Source organism: Ctenocephalides felis, unplaced genomic scaffold (genome assembly GCF_003426905.1).
Source record: "Ctenocephalides felis isolate EL2017-DRISC unplaced genomic scaffold, ASM342690v1 CF-g0.4_SCAFFOLD_03571, whole genome shotgun sequence".
In the NCBI taxonomy this organism is placed as follows: domain Eukaryota; kingdom Metazoa; phylum Arthropoda; class Insecta; order Siphonaptera; family Pulicidae; genus Ctenocephalides; species Ctenocephalides felis.
The window spans coordinates 11484430-11506808 of record NW_020539725.1 but is presented as its reverse complement, the minus strand read 5'-3'; the positions used below and the strand labels follow the sequence as shown (position 1 = coordinate 11506808).

The following is a 22379-nucleotide window of genomic DNA, read 5'->3' as shown; positions in this document are numbered from 1 at the left end:
TCCGCTCAGGCATGAGGGCGCTGCTTTTGGCCTTCGAATTAATGGCGCAAAATTTGAAATGAAACTAAATGAATTTTAGTAATCGGGTATTTGAAACTAAATTTGCTATTGCAACTGTATTATGTGCTACAAATGTGGATAGTTGGTGCTTTTTGTATTTTCAAAAATTAAATTGTAATTTAAATAAAATATTAAAGAATTTTTTGTTTTGAAATTACACTGAAGATGAAGCATACCATGGTCTTGAAACTTCTGTAATTACCAAATAAGTTACAAAAGAAAAGTGTGTAAAAAATCTGAGTATTGTATTGCTCATATTTAATATGTTTGCTTAAATCTTATCAAGATCATGTTTCTAGACAGATGTCCTGAAGATGGAACGTACCTAGTTTCGAAACGTCGACAGTAAATAAATAAATAAATAAAGAAATTGTTTATCAAAAAACTTTTCTTGTTTTTTATTACTTTTGGATTCTTGTTCGAAACTCTACAATATATATATATATATATATATATAACTATCAAATAGATATTTTGTATGATCTCTCATACTAGACACTTCCATCGACCTGAGATGTACAAAATTTATATTACAAATCTAATTAAAACTTAGCAACTTTGAAAATCGTGATGTTTGAAATTTTGACTCAACCCAATACTTCAAACCATCAAATTTATGTAATTACGGCCTTCTTTTTTGTAGACCCATAATTTTTAACATCAACTCTATCACCATAAAAAATTTCATTCAAATCGTCAAAACAATTTTTTACCAAAATCAGGCCAAAAACTAAGCACGATCTTAGAAAATATGATAATATGAGCACGACTTCAAACAAATTAAAAATTAAAAATAAAACAAACAAATAAATTTTTATAATGTTTGAAATGAGTTCAGCTGTTTTTGAGAAACACCAACAAAACATAAAATATCCCACACAAAATTTTTCTAATTTTGGTTTCAAGCAATTCAGAATAACATAAAAGGTTGCGAAAACAAAATTAGAAAGTTGGATTATTTTTCAAAACAAACTTATCCTTCAAGAAGTTAAAAATGACTAATACCACATTTAATTTACTCATCTTCAACATTATATTATCATTATTCGCCCACTTTCCATAATATAATTATATTGTTGAGGAAATTTTTTTGGTAACAAGTTTTTTGTTATTTTGAAGCAGTTCTTTTCTCAAGACAAGGTGTACAATCAACAATGACTTTCATAAAGAGGTCCTACTACTACAAAATAACTTTTTATATATAGATGATATTTCACAGAAATAACTAGCACATTACCAATATTTGGTTTTAGTATTTTTTTTTTTAAATACCAACATAGGTATTTTTATAAATTATTTGTTCTTAGTTTTATATTGCTTAGACTTTCGAGCTTGTTGCATCTCTTTAAGTTTTCTATCAAGTTTTCCTTTGACTTCCTCTTTTTTGCTTTCAGCAAGTTTCTCTGTAGGATGTAACCATTTGCGCCTTTCGTCACGTTTTGCAGCTTCTCCACAACCATGTATTTCTGGCAACGAGTGTTTAAAACAAAATCTGTATATAAATAAATATATCAATTAAGTGATTGCTGGTTAAATATTGCATTGGATTACCTAAGTGTGCAATGCGGACAGTTAGCACCCATTAAATCAGTTTTGGTTTTACATGTTTTAAAAACGCATGTATTATCAATCTTCTTAACTTCCTCTAAAATTCCATCAAGGTTGACGTTGAGATCATCTTTTTTGGTTATTGATTCAACAGTCTTATGCACATCCTTAATCCCTTAAATATTTGTAATAATATACAAATGTCAAAAATTGTTACAAAAGAAAAGTATATATTAAAAATTACAATAATAAAATGTAATATAATAAATTAAATACCATTGACAATTATGCTATCAGTTGAAGTACCAGATTTTGATGATGCTTGCTTCGACTTCTTTTCGTCTGAAACAAAAGACAAATGAATGTTATTTCTTCAACATTAAATTAGAAATAATTTTATGAATTTCTTTTTAAATTTATCAAAATCTTGAATGACAATCAACTTACCCATTTTCAAAGGAAATTATATTTTTGTATCTTTTCAGGACATGACACTATTAGAAATTATCATTAAATGTTTATTCTATGCATATACAGAATATAATCAATTTGATTACAATGTTTTTAATCTATTTTACGTTTTTAACCCTATTCTTTTCACGCAATTACATACTGACTGGTTTGACAGTTGACTGTAGTGAAAAGTGATTGGTTGTCATGGTAGTCATACTCCTGTCATACTGGTCATACCGCAATGCAGTGGCTGCCAACCTTTTTGTACCTGTGAATCTTTTTTTTTTAAAAGCGTCTTTTTTAAATAATTTAATTTGATAAATACTCAACTGATATTCTAATTTATTTCTCTGATTACAAAATAATATATAATATTATGCAGAAAAATACACTACACCATACGAACAATATTAATTATTTATTTATCCATTATTTTGACACCAATTCGACCTTTCATTCAAATTGGATCATGATTTCACACGAGAATCAAATTTGAATTTGAATAAAAATATAAATTGCCTAGAAAAGTATAAAAGCGTAGAAAAAAGAGAAAAATGAATATAAGTATATATATTTTTCCATTTTATCAATTTACAGTAGTCTTCCTATTGATTTATAAATGAATATCATGTCGAATTCCTATAATGATTTCTAAGTATCAGTTTAAGAAGATGTCAGTGGTTTCCAACTATATAAATTGCCTCCAAAAGTATATAAGCGTAAATTAAGGCAAATTGCTGCAACTTCCCGTACCAATAATAATTTTAAAAAAATTGACTTTGGAAAAAAGACTTAAAAAAAATGTTTTCTTTATTTTGAAATATTTTGGATAATTTGAACGAAATGTCTTTGAAATTTGAAAAAATGTGTTCCCAAAATCGTCGACAAAAATTTGTATCCGCACACACACACACACACATACATCCATTTTTTCTAAGGTATGCCAAAATGTTCAGAAACCTCTGAAACGTAAAGATATATAAAAATTTTCATTTTCGATTTTTTTGCGATTACTATAACTTACCCTATGGGAAGTTAATTATAAATACATATATTTCTCAATTATATTTATTTAGTCATATTGCTCAAGATTTATAAATATAATTCAGCAACCTTTATCCATGTCAAATTTCTATGATAACTTCTAAGTAGGTAGAAGCATGGATAAAAAAAGAGAGTATAATATGAGTAAATGTCAGTGGTTTCTAACCTTTTCGTAGCGCGCCCTCCATTCTTATAAAAGACATTATGGTGCCCTCCATGAACACATGGTATTCTAATATTGTCTAGGGCGCCCTCCTTAATTGTTTCAACAATATTTAATTTCATATATATATATACTCAACTTACGTTATAATTCAAATATAAAAGATTAAAAATTAATATGCAAGATTACAAATTAATATGCAATCTTTATTTTTTATATAATTTCAACCTATTTGGTTTATTTTCGAAAATATTGTTTTGCAAACTAAAGAGCTGTATGCCCCCCTTGCAACTATTCAAAAGTAGTCTATTTCTTTTTACCGCATTTATCGTGATGATAGAAAATAAAACAACATATTTTATTTCATATTTTATTTATATACATTTATATAAAAGACATCTATATTAATTAATAACATATAAGGCAAAACGTGGTATTTAAATAAGAAATATCCAAGGTAGTACATATAATAATATATTAAATACATAAATCAGTCTGTAAATAATATAATGAATAGAAAATATTATTTATTGATAATTATATTTGAGGTAACTTGCTCTTTCTCTTATAATCAGTCTAGTTTGAATCACAGCTGCAAATAAATTTGTGTTTATGTACTTATTTGAATAAATTGAGCTAAAAATAAAGTTTAAACAAAAATAAATATTTATAAGATATTTTTACTTCCTGGATTATTGTTGATTGGAAAATTCATCACATATTCAATTAATTTTCCAACACTGCAAAGTTGACAACTTAAAATAAAAATATAAAACCAGGAATGAAAATACCTTAAACAAAAGTGCTTTAAATTTTGAACAAGATTCCAAAGTAACATCTATATATATAACATTTTTTGCAAAAAGGCTTCGTTTTTGAATTCAATTTTTAAAGAGACATTGTCTACACTTAAGTATAAACAAATGTTTCACATATTTTCACATATTATTCTTAAAATCTAAAGTGTACATATTTATTACTTGAGGTATGTTGATAACATTATAGTTATATTTCTCTCAGCAGGATTCATTCAGCAATATAAAATATATTCATTGTATGTATTAAGTGTAATTTATCGCAATTCTTAAAAATTCATCGAATTTGTCTAGATATAATTTTCCTAGTGCTTACACAATATAGTTACTTTAGATTTATAAATATAATAACTTTTATTATTTAAATTTATAAAAATACTACTCTATTGCTTTTGTTTAAAAAAAAATCTGAATAATGTATTACTCGGTAAATAAATCTAAATACAACCTTTAAATGAAGAAATTGACGGTCTCAATACTAGTTGTAAAGAATAGGAATGCAATATTTTATTATGAGTAAATATTTTTATATAACACTGCAAAATATAATTTTTAAGCTCAAAAACACTAAACAAAATACACTTATTTTATAAATTTGTGACTTCAACTCAAATTTATGTCTACAACTAAACTCGTAACATTTTGACTCATGTAGCCTAAGCCAAAAAAATTAACAAAACTTTCGACTAACAATATTATTCGGCTCAGATTGCAGCGACCCAGCCTATTTGTGTTTCGAGGAAAATATACACATTTCCTAAAAATTCACTAAAAATATTACCAAAAATCGATTTCCAAATATGGCAATCTTATATAATACGTAAGAGGTAGAGGTTTTCATATATCAGTCTCATAAAAACTTTCTTATACTAAAAAATATTTTAAAACTTATATTGTAGTAACAAAATAATTTTTTACCAGCTTAAATGTTAAAACATTATTAAAAATTATATTAAAATGTACCTAAAGACGGTTTGCAAATTACATTACTATATTTTGCTAATAATAGATATACCCATATTGTTATTCAGTCTTGTACAATGATTGCTATAAATATTCGAAATAATTACTTAAAATTCAAATTAGACGATTATATTTTTAATTATTAAAAACCACAATTATTCTTGAATCGGTGATTGTAATTGGTGACCACTTTATTAAAATATTATGAAATCTAGATTAGATGAGATTGACTCACTTATTGTATAGTATGGTCCCATTAAGAATAAAATTAATTAATTGTGCTATTTTATACCAGGCACTCTTTGTGAATGCTTACAAAAATGCTTCACAACTTAAAACATATTACCAAAAAGACATAAGCTGCCTAAACAAGACATTCTTAAACATTAACAACTACTCACATAGCCTATCGACATTTTAATAATATTTATTTATAACTATAGATTTTCCTATCTTCAAAAGAACATTGAATGTGTTTAAACATGAAAAAATGAATAACTCATGCTATTTATTACTTCGTAAGAAAATATTAGTACGGTAACTTAAATTTCATTTCGATAATATTTCCTATATTTACTATCTACAATTTAATATTGCACTGAACTTGTTTCATCAGTCTGATATTCCAAATTAACAATATTTATATTTATATATATAGTGATGGCACTATTACGAATATAACATTAAATGAGCATATAATAATTACTAAAAATTTTTGCTAATTCATCACTCGTTGGATTAATAGTACGTATATTTTGTATCAAAACAAATATTTGAGTGCTCTTAAATTTTAGTAATATTATGGAACAAGGCACATTCTTAAATATATACGTTTCTAACTAATTATTAATATAAAAAATGATTTTGTACATTCAAACATGAGGTAGCAAGTTTACGAGATGAGGTAACTAGGATATATTTATCTCAAAACTATCTTTGATGATATACAAATAAAGGCACTGCCAAGAATGCACATTATATATTTAATTTTTATATAAACGTTTTTTTAGAATATGTTTTTTAATGATTTAATGATTCTTCAAATATATATTTTTTTGATATCACGTATACTTTGTGGTCTCAAATAGTTTTAGCCAGACTTATGACGAAATTATATTTCTAAATTTTTATAAAACATAGATATAGGATAATATAATTTAGTAATACAATTTATCTGTTTATTCAAAATACTAATAAACTCTTCTTACCCGCGCTCCATAGCCTCTTCACCGTTTGCAGTTTTAGGCAATGGCTGGACTATAACACCTGTTTGTTGCAAAGGCGGAGACTGGACGGGTTGAAAAGTTGTTTGCTGATCAATAATTGGTTCAATTGATGGTTGTTGTTTTCTTGACATAGATAAATCTTCAACTTCATTATCTTCTTCTTCCATTTCATTATCCATTGGTTCAGATTTAAGCATATGCTGTTGGGTATTCAAATGACTAATGTGATTCGTCAATCGATGGTTTAAATGATTAGCAGTTTCTGCATCTTCATGGTTGTTCATGCGGTGAGAAAATTTCATACCAGGGCTGGGGGAGCGAGCATTTCCATGATTTCCTGGAAACAAAATATTTTATTTATTATATTTGTATTTTATAAGTAACAATCTAACAGCTATGAAAATAAGAAATAAAGTATAAAAGATCTTGTGTTCAGTATTTTTCAACCATTTCTTTAATATGAATTTGTATATTGAATATTGTATTGTATTTATCTATAATAAATCATAAATATACTTTATAGCAATTATTATGAAACCAACCTGGACTAGCAGAAAGTCCACTAACTGCTGCGTGTGCTGCAGCAGCTATAGCCATAGCATGCAAAGCCTCTCTGCCAGCTAATTCAGCACCACCGCGACCTTCCAAAGCTTGCTGCAAAAATTTTACATCAAGAAGCGCTGCTGCAGGATGTGGTGGTGGTTGTTCTTCGCCTATAAATATATATTTTATTTTACTAAATATTTATTAACAAAAAATATGAACTCGCATTTTGAAATGAGTTTTAAAGCTAGGGGATCATTCAAGTATTACGTAAGCAGATTTTTACAATTATTTACCCACCCCACCCCCCTTGTCATCAAAAGTAAGCAAAGCTCTTACCCCCTCCCCCCATGCTTACGTAAACATTTTGCAATTAATGTATACAAATTTTCGTCGATGATTTCGAGAACGCGGATGAAGCGATTTGAATAATTCAAAGAACATTCGTTTCGTATTGATAAGGAGATGTGCTGATTAGGTTTTGGCGAATGCAGGTCTAGCCGTTCCGAAGATATGGGGCAAAAAGTGCCAAAAATGGTAACTCAGTTTCTAAGAGAACGGTGCGTCCGATTTAAATAATTCAAAAAACATTTTACTTTTATTAACAAGATGAAAAACTTGAAATTTCCATGAAGACAGGTCTAGCAGTTTCAGAGATCTAGTAACAAAAAGTAAAAAAAAATGCCATCTGGCGGTCAAAAATAATCATTAGACATATGCACATCAAATTATAAGATATTTTATAGAGATTTTAACAATAAGTATATATTTGGTTTACATTCCTATGGGTTCCGTACCAATGTTTATCCATTAGACGGCGACGCGTTTCGATATTTCGTTTCGCAGTACGATTGCTTTGAAAACTAGCTGTAAGTGGAATTCTGTCTTAAGGCAATTAGAGCATCGTGCCTTAAGGCAAATTGCTGGAACTTCCCGTACCAAAAATTATTATTTTTTTAAAAACGATTAACATTTTTGAAAAAAATTTACTTTGAAAAAATAAGATTTTTGAGAAACTATAAATTAGACAAAACATTAGTTTTTTTTGAAAAAAAATATTTTTTCTTTATTTTGACATATTGTGGAAGATCTGAACTTTTTTTTCAAAGCAATCGTACTGCTTTAACTGCATAAGGACAAAATATGAAGCGCGTAAGCGCCGCGTCGCTGTCTAACGCATAAGAATTGGTACACCCATAGGAATGTTAACAAAATGTATACTTATTGTTAAAATCTCTATAAAATATCTGATAATTTGATGTGCATATGTCTAATGATCATTTTTGACCGCCAAATGGCTCATTTTTCTACTTTTTCCTCTATATCTCCAAAACCGCTGGACCTACCTTCATGAAAATTGTAGCGATTCTTCATCTTGTCAATAGAAATAAAATGTTTTTTGAATTATTTAAATCGGACGCTCCGTTCTCTTAAAAACGGAGGTACCGTTTTTGGCACTTTTTGCCCCGTATCTTCGGAACGGCTAGACCTGCCTTCGCCAAAAACTAATCAGCACGTCTCCGTATCAATACAAATCGAATTTTTTTTGAATTATTGAAATCGGTTGATCCGTGTTCTCGAAATCGTCGACGAAAATTTGTATCCGCACATACATACACACACGTACATACATACATACATACATACATACACACACACACACACACACACACATACATCCATTTTTTCTAAGGTATGCCAAAATGTTCAGAAACCTTTGAAACGTAAAGATATATAAAAAATTTCATTTACGATTTTTTTGCGATTACTATAACTTGCCCTACGGGAAGTTAAAAAGTTCAGAATTTCCAAAATATTTCAAAATACACTTTTCTTCAAAAAGTTGTTGGACAGTTGTAAAAATTATTAAAAAAAATAATAAAAACTATGACGTAATTATCATCTATACCCCCCTGCCCCCATGTCACCCAAAATTAGCAAATCAAATACCCCCCCGCCCCCCTAAAGTGCTTACGTAATACTTAAACGGCCCCTAGGTGGGTGTGTGTGCATGCTGGTGCTTACCGTCATATGCTCCAGCATAGCCTGAACTTGACCCGCTGATGTTGTAAGGAATGGTGGCAGGACTTAAAGAATTCCCTCTTTTGAAGGAACGATTCATTGGTCGACTAGTTGTGATGCCCATTTTCTTGACCTATAAATTATTATAAAAAACATGGTTTAAAAATTTTACAATACACTACAAAAAGCAATGTCGATAAAGCGCGAATCAAAAAATAAGGTACCTATTTCTTTCATAAAATCTTTTTTTTTTTCAAAACTTTAAACCACTGTGGGATAGTAGTAGATACTTTTAATAACAATGGCATATTTTTAGATGGATCACAGATTTATATTCACCTTATCATACAACGTTCTTGATGGAACATTGAATTTCCTCGATGCTTGCAAGGCACTCATACCATTCCGAACACACTCAATTGCGCACATGATGTCATTTCTTGAATATTGCTTATAACGCTTCCATTCAGGTTTCTGCAAACATAAAAACATAAATATTAATATAATTTTATATATGTAAGCAAATAGTCAAACAAGATTATATAAATTTAAAAAAATCCTTATCAATATATTTTTTATCTTACCTGTCCTGGAGCAGATCCGGGTGGTGACCCTTGAGGCCCATGGTTATTATTCTCCCTCTCTCTTGAGGGTTGTTGAGGTTGACCTGCATATGGCACCAAATTATTATTAACAATTCCTCCATTAGTTTTGTGATTTCCATAACCGCCAACAGACAACATAGCTGCTGCAGCAGCGGCATGATTCGAATATAAAAGTGGTGATGTTGAACTATTGTTGTGAGAACCTGCTCCGTTGCTGTGATTAGATATGTGATTATTCAATGAATTATGATGATGGCTGTTGGAGTTGTTATCGAGTTGGCTGCTGCGAAAATCATCATCGTAGGATTTGTCCGTGTATGGAGATTCGTCTCCGCGCATAGGCTGAAATAAGGGATAAGACATAAGACATATTGAAAATAAATCAATACATTTTTAGCATTTTAAATGTAGGAATTGATGATTTATATACAATTAAAAATATTTACCCTATCTGCGTCCGTTGAACCATCACTTGCTGTACGCATGTCTCTAGATCTGCACAATGCCACTGGATTAGTTTGTTGAGATGAATCAGGTGCGTGTTGGGCTAAAACATTTCGAAGAATTGGAGTATCCTGTAATTGCTGTTCCTGTAAAATAAATTAGTTGAAATTTAATCATAATTAAAAATTCATCTCCAGAAATTATTTTTAATAAAATGTAATGAACTGTACCTGTTGTCTTCTGTATCGATCTTGTAAAACTCCATCTTTAGAATTTGAAGAAGTAAGCATACTGTGTAGTTTTTTGCGTTTCAAAGGATTCATATCGGCACAGGCACCATAAGCAGCGCTCAGAGCCCTCGCTGCTCCATATGGGGATCCAGCAAGAGACAAATTGGCACCAGGCCATGCAGATGATAATGGAGCTGAGGACTCAGTTGGTGATCTAAATAATAAAAATATAAATTAATTGGTTGGCTAATTAATCAATAATTAATTGATTTATGAAAAAAAATAAAATGTAGATAATTTACAACAAAAAATAAAAGTATGAACAAAAACAAATAAAAATATATGTACTTAAATATGGTTGTGTATAAAAATTTCAGTTAGATTTTTTTCTAACATTTATGATATGCTCATTACTGACAATGGGCATATATATATTTTTTTTAATTACCTCGGATAGGCCGCGCCATAAGGACTGACGCAACCAGCTTCATTTGGCAGATGTCTTTCAGATGCATTATTGGGCGTGCGACGACTTTCGTTATCTTCTTCCATTTCACGATGGTTGTCCCGGTTGCCATCTTCATGTAATCTAACAGAAGTAGTTTTATTGTTCTGATGTTCGTCACCAGATGCAGTAGTTGTTGTGGTTATATCAGGAGATGGTGCGCGTTCCGTTTCTGCGCCCGGAGTTCCATCGAATCGAAGACGAGAATCTCGCATGTCAAATAGACCCTTAACCTAAGGAAAGAAGAACTTGGATTAAGCACCACATATAATTGAATGCTAGAAACAATTTATATTTCAGTAATGGCACACAATAAAATACATAAAAAAATATGAAAATAAATTTGGCATACAATTTATAAATGTATTACAATATCTACCTCCAATTGTTCAGCGATGCGCATAACTCTAGCAATATCAGCTCTAGCAACCCTGACTTCTCCAGTATACATATATTCCAGCAACACTCTCATTTCCTCTCTGGCCACTCCTGGTACGACCAGGACTACTGGACAGCTATCGCCAACCGAGATCGACGACCCACTTAAGGCCGCACGCAAATATGGCGAACTGGCTGCCAAAACGACTCTGTGAGCACGGAATTCATATCCGCCATCTACTCGTAAAATGCAATCTACAATCGACGAACCATTTGCAGAATTGTTAGAAAGGTCTTCTTCTGAATCTGAGTATCCCAGTGATTGTAGAATCTGGGCCAAGTTTGTCCTGTGGTTGTTCCATCGTAGGCAGTAGGTTTGACCGCCTTCTGGGGCTGCCATTTTGATCGCAATTTCAACTGGGGGGGAGGAAAATGATACATTAAATCATAAAATAAATACCTAAAATAATGATGCATTTAATAAAACCTGTTACTATATAGTTAGAAATGAATTATCACTATAAATAATATTTTGCAGAAAAAAATTATTGCCGTAAAATAAATATTTAAATTTATTCAAAAAACTATCTTATATAATTTTCTAATGTATTATATAAATAATAATTAAAAATTTATATTTTTTTCATTTTTTAATAAAATTTTTTTCATAAAAAATTGAATTTATTATATACATTCAAGCGTTGTAAGGGTTAATTTTTACTTTTTTTACATATATTTACACTGATTAATATGAACAATTTATTAAAAAATGTGAAAAACTCAATAATGTAATTTTTTTTATATATTTTTTATTATTTAATGACATTTAATAAATAAATTAAATGTTTTTTTTATATATTTCTTACAATTATTCATTTCAAATGTATTCTAAAATCCAAAAGCTTTCTCAAACAGCTTCGAGCAAACTAAAAATTCAAACAGTGCGCTCAAAAAATAAATGCAATGGCATATATCTTCAGGTAGTTCTATGCAAATTTTTTGGTAAAATTAAGTATTGGTTGGCAATAGTGTCTCAGCATAGATCCAAAAGACCTTTCAATAAACCCCTTTAAAAAAATCATCCCCTACGAGAATATTCATTTAAAAACTCAGCGGGTCGAAGCGCTCGCCTCGGTATTCGGGAACAAGGTAAGGTCCTAGATTTTTAATATGGTACCTACTTCCTCCAACTGCGTATGCTAATTTTTTCTACCGCGAAAAACAGTTAAAGAGTGTCTCTAAACCTTTCGCAAAATCGGTCATTTAAACTATTAGCATAATAAAAATCCGTATTCGAACATAATTTGCATACTGCCGTGAGAAAAATATCTCTGAATATTCGCTCTACAGTTGTGTGAATATTTACAAGTCCAAATGTTCTTGTTATTAAAATTTTAAGCAGGTACCCTCATGTGATATGAAGATGATCTATATCTAGGCGATCTGATTTATAAATCGATCATTCTTCTCAAATTTGATACACAATGCGATTTTTTTAACGATTTTTTACGTACTTGTCAAGGGTAAAAGAAAATTGAAAGTGTTGGGTGTAAATAAATATTGTAGCCGTTAGAATCTGACCTTTAAATTCTGATTTGCATAAAGTAAAGAAATCATCGTTATTTGTGCTAAAACCTTCAGTAACGAATTGCCATTGAAAAGAATGAGAATTTGAAGTCAATCTTCACAAAAAAATATTTTTATCGTGCAATCATCTGTATAAACAATTTTTACAGATTTTTGTCAGAAAAGCATAACAAGTATAGCAGTTGTGTATATTCTTTGGTAAAATGCAGAAAAATTGTATTTAAGCAACTGATACTAATATTAGCAATTTTTTCAAGTTGGCTTTTACTGAATATTTAGTAAACAGCAAGTTCTCTTTGAACAATACTAGACTTTAAAGTATTTTAATAGTAACACATTTTATTGGTAAATAATTTTCAAAAATATAAGTATATTATATTAAGCATTTCTCAATATCAACAAAAATTCATTTGTTTGTTGCTTTAAATTATTATAACCAAAACCATTTTTTTATATTTTTTTATATTTAAATATTCACAAATTTATTTATTGGTGCCTATTATATATAAATCGTCTGTACGTGTGTTGTCACTCAATTGCTCCTGAACGGCTATTCAAATTTTGATAAATTATTTTAGAGTTTAACAACGGAACTAAAATAGTGGTAATGAACTAAAAATTATAGTAATAATGTCGAAAAAAAAATGTAATAACAACTTATTGATTGATGAAAAAGTCAATCGTTTTAAATTCGAACTTAAATAATAATGTATGTTAAATTATAAGTAAGAAAAATGTAATTTAGAAATAATTATTGCTAAATAGCAACTAACATAAATAATAAAATGCATTCACTTTGCCAGTTGAGAGTTCTTACAATTTGAACTTAGTTAAAATGTTAATTTAAATGCTAATCTACATCAGCTTAAATTTAAGTTAAATTTTGAGTAATAAAGATGTAGTGTCATATTAGTATACATATAATAAAAATGAAAATGGCACAGGTACAAGTTTTAAAGATTTCACAAATAAAACTTTAATAATGAATATAAAATTTTACGCACAAATGCGCCAATAAATATCTAATTACACATATGAATCTAATTGAATAATCAAATATAGCTAAATTATTGCAATTAATAATTCATGTAATTAGTCCATTATATTATCCGCATAGTATCCACAAGACCATAAAATTAATGAGAAAAAAGTAAAACAATAAATTTCTAACTTTAAACCAATTTAGGCCATTCTTATTGTAATCTTAATTAATCTTTTCTTCTTTTATTATACATAAAATATGCAAATAAATAACGAATATTTATTTTACCTAACTGAATGCCCCTCGAATTTCTTCCAGAGTCCCAAACATGTACATTTATATTCATACTAAAAGTTGCATGTGAAATGGTATCTACATAAAATTTGCATTTGACCCCACGCACTTTTTGAGGTCGTTGGGACCCTATGTTACGAATTTCTAGTCACACTAGTTTCGAGAAAGGAGAATTAAAATAAATTTACATATAGGTAAGGTTAATATATCCTTATAAGGATATTTATATATGTGTATACATATATATATTAATACATTGTGTGCGTATTTCATTGTTATTGCAAATTATCAAACCTGGGGAACAGAAATAGAAAGTTGTCTCTGATTTTGATGGGAATTCTCATACGGGCCGATCGAAATTTTTCAAAAATTATCTGCACCGGTCTTTTACGAAAATTCGTTTGCGAAAGGGGTTATTTAAGGTCGTTGTACTGGACTTTTAATTTTTGATTTAAATCCCATCTAAGCAAATTTTAGAGGGCTTGAATTTTTTTGGCCGTTTTTAAACAAGTGTTGTATATAAAATAGATGTTTGTATATGGGCATTTAAAATGGGATGTACATCAGAATAATAATTAGGGGTATTAAAATACATAGTAAAAATTCTTATATATATATATATATATATATATATATTAAAACCAAAAAAATGTTTACTTTATAAAGCTTATTTTCTATACGTAATTAACAAAAAAAAATTCTTATTGTTTTTCCTGGTGTGGTATGTATCAATTTTTTTACTTGTCATCTAATCTTTTAATCTATAATATATTTTAAATATAAAAATTATTTTTTTTTAAACTTTGTAAAAGTTCTTTTAGATACTGTATAACAAAAATTTCAAAAAGGACTGCTGAATGATGACACACAATCCGTGTCGAAACGTATAATATAAATAAATATTTTATTATTTATTTGTTTTCTTTTATTTCGACGATTGGCTGAAAACCAATATTCAAGATATATATAAAGTAAAACCCGGTTAAGACAGTTATGCTTGATATAATTTCTCGCATAATACGCCAATGACTGGCCCTGCACTTTAAAACATTTTGTTCCTATGCTCCATAATACGTTTTCCCGCTTAAGACGCGATTTTGATCTCTGGTAAATAGTCTTAACGAAGTTATATGGGGTATATAATAAAATGTAATTTTCTAGTTCATAAGATTTCATTAAATATTAGATTAGAGTAATAAGATTTTAATATAATCAACCATTTTTCCGTTTCTTTATTTATTAATCTATCTATTTATTGGATAACTTCAACTATAGGCTGAAAAATTACTGTAAACAGTTATAATAATAATTTGATTTATATTAATAGTATGTTTTAACTTTTCCCATATGGTGAGTTATAGTAATCGTAAAAATTAAAATGTTTGCATTTCTTTACGTTTTAAACGTTTCAAATGTTTCTGAACAATTTGGAATACCTTGAAAATAAATGTATGCATATGTGACTTTGTGCGTATGTATGTGCGGATACAATTTTTTGTCTACGATTTCGAAAGATGGGGTCAACCGATTTGAATGATAAACATTCGATTGCTATTGATGGAGAGACGTGCAGATTACTTTTTGGCAACCGCAAGTCCAGCAGTTTCAAAGATACTATGTAAAATTTTCAAAGCTTTTAAAAACTTAAATTGCGTTACGGAATGTTCCAGCAATTTGGTTTAAGACTCGATTCCATGCATTACTAATTTGTTCAAAAGATTCGCTAAAAATATTGACAAGAATTTATTTGCGGAATAAATATTAGCAGTAATACTAATATTATAATAATATTAATATTAGAAAAATACTAATCATTAATTTATAGACTTGCGACTGCAATTGCGTGCATATTGATCAACATACAACGTATATTTTATCAATTTGATCTTTTATATTTTTTTTTATAAATAAAATTTGCGTAATGGCTAAACTATTAGAACAAAAATTATAAATTTGAAATGTAATTTTAATTTCTATCATTATCCTAAAATTTTATTTCGCGTTTATGCATTTCAGTTACCGCACGCCCTATGCGACTTGCCCAAATATATTCTAATTATAGAACATTGGCCAAGGTTCAACGACATCTCATCGGGAAGGGAAATAAGTTTGACTACGGCGAAAAAAATTACGTATATATCGGGAATCGGGATCTCTACCAAAAACCACATTCCCCTAACATTTGAAAGGAACGAAAAAAAACAACCCACATGCTATTGGAAATTTATGGTTGAAATATTGCGAACGTCTTGCAAGCAACTTGAGACGGTAACGGAATTTCAAGGGATGTTCGAATGGGAATTCTGTGTGAACGTTCTAGGATTTGGGATTGGAGAATTTAGATATTTTCTAAACATGATAAAAAAGAAACTATATAATTAGATCAATATTTAAATATAGGAATTTTTCATGTACATTCAATCAAATTTAAATTTTTTTTAATTCAATTTATTCTGCAATCTGTTACATCAAATATTATCACAAATATTAACAAAATTTATTTGATTATAATACATACTCCCAACGGAGAAAAAGGTTTAATGTGTTATTTTGAAGCGATTGTACAAAATAATAGCTACATTATTAAACCAAATACAAAATATAAATTTAAAGGGCGCTTTTTTACACTGATCTAGATCTAATTGGAACGTGTTATTAGTATTTTTTTAATTCGTATCCTATTACATTTATATCCCCTATGTCTATTTTTTACTTCCACACAACATGCATTTTTTGGATAATCAACCAAAACGACGACGCCCGCATTTTTTTAGCGTTGCGACAACGAAATTCACACAAGTCACGCGATTTTTGGTATTTTAATTCAGAAAATCAACCCCTACGGGTAAAAAATGTTACTTTATCAGTACCCATAGGATAATAAATCGAAATGAAAAAATACATTATGTGTTAATTTTATTAGTTAATCACTTATGAAATGAAATGGAATCAATAAACATTTCGGTACACTGCAACAGATCAACCGAAAGATACATCCAAAAGACGAAATTTAATTTAAATGTAGAATATAATAAACGATAAATCTATATGAATAAATCAACTTTTTTTTAAATATTCTGTTTAAATTTTTTTTTTTTAAGAAATTTTAGTGAACAAAGTTTCTTAATCAAAGTATCTTATATGTCGGGCTTTATTCTGTAAAAAGTGGTATGTATTTTTTGTGCTTTTTTAATATGTCTTAATTAATAATACTAAAAATAGAAACGTTCCACGGGTAAAAAGGTCCACCACCGATATCTCAAAAACAAGTAGAGTTAAATTTTTTTAGAAGAATATTTGAAAGTAGAGAGAAAAAAAGTATAACCAGCCATCACCTTGATTCTTACGAAGTTGCTATCAGAAGATAAACGGCAATGTTTGAAAATCCATAACAAGAGTATTTTCTTTTGTTGTCAGTTTTTTGGCTGTGAACACTGTTATTTAGTTCTTGAGACCTTAATATGAGTTTTAGGTATACGTCATTCAATTGTTTTATAAGATGCATTGTGAATTTTAAATTAGATTCAATAGTTTTTTCTCTATAATCTCTAAAAAAATGTTTCATATTTCTTTAAGACGCATTTTTCAATATAATATGTACAATAGTAGAATCGACGTCCATCCAAACGTTTTAGCCAAGAAAGTGAACTCACAAGGAAAACCTCAGGTTAAATCTTGGCGATAAGATTGATAGTCAAACCGAAAACCTTCAAACATTATAGGCCTATAATAAGCTGTTTAATTTTAAAAAATTAATTGTCAAAAAACCAGCTTAAATTACCAACTGATCTCATTTACACATTTTTATCTAAAGAAATTTGATAAATAATTTTTAAATTTTTTCCTTTCAATCTAATCTTTAATCCTTTTTTCTTCATTTTAAGCCTCGAAGCCGATTGTAATTTTAACTTTATTTAATTATTCTATTTAAAATATAAAAATTCTCTTGATTCAAGACAAGGTAGTGCAAAATCACTATCACCAAATTAGCACATCTACTGATGAAATATATTTCTATCCACTGTTGATGACATGAAATTTTATGTCGAATCGTTTGGAAAAAATTAAATATTAATTTATAAATCGTAGCCTTTCATTTGATGTATCGCCTTAGAATCTTACTCATATCATTTACTATACCAAAATATCGATCTTCTTATTTTTCACATATTTTTCCTTTTCGGGTAAAAAATAGTTCTAAAATTAGTAACTCACGTATGCATATTCAAATATAGAAGTTGGACTAAATGTATACATTCATGGTATGCGTCATAATGTAATAATTTGTGAAGTGAGGGCGTCTGTTTCTAAAAAATATAAAAAGCCAAGGGGTGCTGGCAGTTAAATGCGAAAAAAAATTACAAGCCCGCACGCAACTAAATAGACTTCACACACGCATGTACTAATTCAAATACAGACATAGGGGCCAATTTATTTAATATAAATATAAATACTTTCACATGTAGTAAAAGGAAATATATACATATATATGGCAATCGCAATCAACGTCCTAGAATTGGATAACCATAGTTAAAAAAATGTTTTATTTGTAAAAATTTTATATATTAATCGTGAAAACATTTTAAAAAAGCGATCATTATGATTGTTAACTAACTAAAATGGACAGAAAAGTCCAAAATGTGAAAAATTGCAACAAGAGAAAAATTGTAAAAATATGGAATTATCAAATACTACGAAGAAATACTTGGCAATTATGTTGTGTTTTGCTTCAGCCAAAACCAGATTTATATAAATGTATATGCAAGTATAAAAAATGTATTGTCATACAATTTAAATATCATGCCAAATTCTGCCTTCAGTTTGAGATATAAAAAATAATAAAATAGCCCAGTAAACACAGTGTGATCTGAGCGGCGGTAGCAATCTGAAATCCACAAGCGCTGTGACATCTATGTGGAATCTATGTGGATTCCAGATTGCTACCGCCGCTCGGTGTTTACTGAAAGGTTTAAAATGGAAAAAAGTGCAATGTCAACTATTTTCCTATTACATGGTATAGTTGAAAGTACATCTACATGTTCATGTATGAAGTTTCAATAACTTCCCTAAATGTTAATAAAAAATCAAATTGAATTTACTTGTTATAAACAAGAGCAAGCCTTGGTATTTTTTTTATCTGAACAGCGTTCACAACGTTTTCTATAAGTTGTTATTCTGACGCACATCTTAACCAATTTTTTTTTCCAAAATGGCAACCCAATGATCAACCACTCTTGTTTTCGTGTTTTATATATATATGAAATAAATAGAACCAAATTCGTCCAATTCAAAAAAGGGTTAAAAACATTATTAATTATACGTTTCGACACTTGATGTGTGTCATCATTCAGCAAATTAAACCAGGACAAAAAGTCAACTGATAAACTTGTAGATAGACTGATAGAGAAGGTCAAGTGATCCTGTTTTTTAGTTTTTAATTTAAATTATTAGTTGAGTGTTTTTTTCTTTCTATTAAAGTGTTAAAAATAATTCTTTATAACCATTATTAAGTTTATTAGTATTTTAAATTCATTAGTGTTTTTGTATTAGTTTGATTTACTGAATAATGGCACGAATCAATTGTCGAAAAGTATAATTAAAAAAGAATGTTTTCTTTTTGCCAATTTTTTAATTCTATGAATAAGCTGCTAGTAATTTTTAGTTAGTTAACACAAAAACGAGATTAGTTGACCACTGAGTTGCCTTCTTGAGAAAAATATAAATAAATTAAGAAGTATGTCAGAATAACAGCTTATAAAATATGTAGTTATAAAATTCGACGAATGGGCTGCTAATTATTAACTTCCCAAAGGAGAAGTTTGTAATTTCATAAAAAAATCCGATTTGCTAATTTTATGTTTTTTCGATGTTTCAAGCCATTCTCAATCGAATGAGACCAAATTTGGATAAAGTATGTGTGTGTGTGTGTGTGAGTGAACACATTTTTTCAAATATGTTCCAACGTCGACAAAAGATCAAGATAGATATGTATATCTAATAGTTTTGATGTATATTTGATGAAATGTTGATTTAAAAATAAAAATACATTTCTCTATTATAATTTTATTAATATAAAAGTGTTATTATTTGTATTTGTATTTTTTAATTGCATAATTATATAAAAGCTTTCGATTAATTCGGCGGTATCATTTCTTAACTTTATAACTGTCAATCATTTATTTTGCATATTCATACATAATCATATATAATCAAAAAATAACTTTAAATATTCATATAAGTTCCAGTGTTTCAACATTAATTAAAACACGATATAAATGTTATCTAATGACACAAATGTGCAAAAATTTCACTTTTCCATTGTTGCAATAAATTGCTCATGATCAAATGATATTAAGATGTATAAATCGAATAGCATATGTCAATATCATATACTATTGTTTAGTAATACGATCATTTAACACAATATTTGCGTTAGAAGAGAAAACATTTTGCCAAACATAGTATAAATATAGATTTCGAAATTCTCGTGATTAATGGTCTGCGAAGGTTTGAAGTACAATTTGGCCACGCAAACAGACAAATGAATTTCATTTAAGATAATAACATCATGCCCTAAATTATCTCTCTTTGCAGTTGCACATATACGAACTGGAATACCAATATCCGCCGCGCCAGGCTGATATGTATGTGCAGATTAAAAAATTCCATGTGCGTAGGGCGACCATTTCTGATAAAAAACTGTTTTTTAAGAAAACGGTCTCATTTTTGGTCAGAATGGTAAAAAAATATATGCATGTTTATAAAAAAGAATTATATAGAAAATAAACTTGGTGGCAGGTTTCATTTTTGGTCAGAATGGTAAAAAAATATATGCATGTTTATAAAAAAGAATTATATAGAAAATAAACTTAGAAATAGAAAATAAAGCACAAGCAACTACTTATGATCTGTATTTTAAATGTCTGCCTTTCGAAAGCTTGCGCAAAATTCAGAAAAAAACTGAAAAGCAACTTGGTTGCAGAATATTCTGCCAAGACCGGTGAAATTGTAAATGTAATTGATTTTAATACATTTTCTGTAATAATTAAAATGTCTGTAAGATTCTTTAAATTTTAATTGGAGTTGCCTGGTTGTAGAATGTAATACATCTATCCACATTTTGCTTATATCCACAGTAGTTTTCATTGTTTTACTTGAACTTTGCATACAACACTTGATAATGTATGTTACAATTACAAATTTTTGGTAGTCTATGCCAATGTTGTAAATATGTGAATAAGATGAAAACTCCTCGTTTTATGATCAAAGCTAATTTTTTGTCTGTATAAGCTAGTTTGTTTGAAATACTATAACAAAGAGATTACTTATAAATGACTTGAATTTTAATTTTTATTGAGATAATGCAATGTTTAAAATAGATTTTTTATATTTGCTTTTTTATTAAAATAAATTAATATTCTCATAATTTATTAAATGTGTTTGATATTAAATATATTAATATTTATTTTACCTTAAATGTGTTTGTTATTCACCATATTAAAAACTGAGAAAAAGGGCTTTTTCATAGTGATTTTGGTTTTTCCATATAAGTGTGAATTTTTCGAGTTTCCGTGTAATGTGAACGATAGGTGTATATAAGTTACTTTCCAATTTCAATAAAAATATTTAATTTAATGATGTAATAAAATTAAAAAATATATATTATAATGAATAATAACGAAATAGACAATTAACGAATTGATAAAATTTATTTTATAGACTATTAACGAATTGATTAAATATATTTTATACTGCAAAAATAAATTTAAAATAATTAATTTTTCCATTTAAATACATAATGCAAAAAATCATCGGAAATTTAATTATTCACAAACAACATTGCACAAATAGCTCCGAGCTATGACGACATAAAAGAAAACATTGAGCAAGTGTAAAGTGCCTTTCTAAAGCACAAGTGTATCCCATGACGCATAAAACTATACAAGCATTTCTACTTGCGAAAATGATTTTTAATTTAATTTTTGAATAATTTTTCATTTCATTCAAATGAATGAATTTCATTATTTTATGTTAGTCACTATAAATTTGAGAAAAATCTCAAAAAATCTCACAAAATTCTAAATCTGAAATATCCAAGCTTGTTGCAATTTTATATTAAATATTCTAAAATTTTAACTACTTTATTTTATAAATTTATAATTTTAAAATAAAATAAATTTGAAAATAGTTAATCAATTTAATTTAATTATTTTATTCAAATAAAAAAAATCTTAGATTTCTTCTTCAAATTATTGTGCTATTTTAATATAAATGATTTTATAAAATATGTTTTAATGACTTACCAATTCAATTAAGTTTTACAAATAATGTCCACACCTTCTGCATTCAAACAAAATTCAACACACAAACTTATAATTATATAATTTAGCATAAAATTTAAAGAAAAATTTCAATAAAATTTAGAATTTAGTAAATCATCCGTATATTTGACCAAAGATAAGTCCAAAAAGTCACTTCACATAGGCCATATAGTAAACACCAAAAAACTTAACACCT

At 28.3% G+C, this 22379-nt stretch overlaps 2 protein-coding genes across 2 annotated transcripts; both read right to left on the bottom strand.

Annotated features, from left to right (window-relative positions):
- Window positions 1-1113: 1113 nt before the first annotated feature.
- Window positions 1114-2213, bottom strand: LOC113385460 (DNA-binding protein SMUBP-2). Its single transcript, XM_026623312.1, has 4 exons — window positions 2056-2213; window positions 1885-1950; window positions 1612-1783; window positions 1114-1552 (listed from the first exon to the last, which is right to left on the bottom strand). The coding sequence occupies exons 1-4, from the start codon at window positions 2057-2059 to the stop codon at window positions 1354-1356; spliced, it is 441 nt and encodes a 146-aa protein (XP_026479097.1). The 5' UTR covers window positions 2060-2213; the 3' UTR covers window positions 1114-1353.
- A 3916-nt stretch (window positions 2214-6129) lies between these two features.
- LOC113385624 (sex determination protein fruitless) lies at window positions 6130-11399 on the bottom strand. The gene is made up of 9 exons (XM_026623472.1): window positions 11001-11399; window positions 10565-10854; window positions 10117-10330; window positions 9889-10032; window positions 9422-9784; window positions 9177-9311; window positions 8841-8970; window positions 6815-6985; window positions 6130-6609 (listed from the first exon to the last, which is right to left on the bottom strand). Exons 1-9 carry the CDS (start codon window positions 11397-11399, stop codon window positions 6251-6253), a joined length of 2205 nt encoding a protein of 734 aa, XP_026479257.1. The 3' UTR covers window positions 6130-6250.
- Window positions 11400-22379: the final 10980 nt, after the last annotated feature.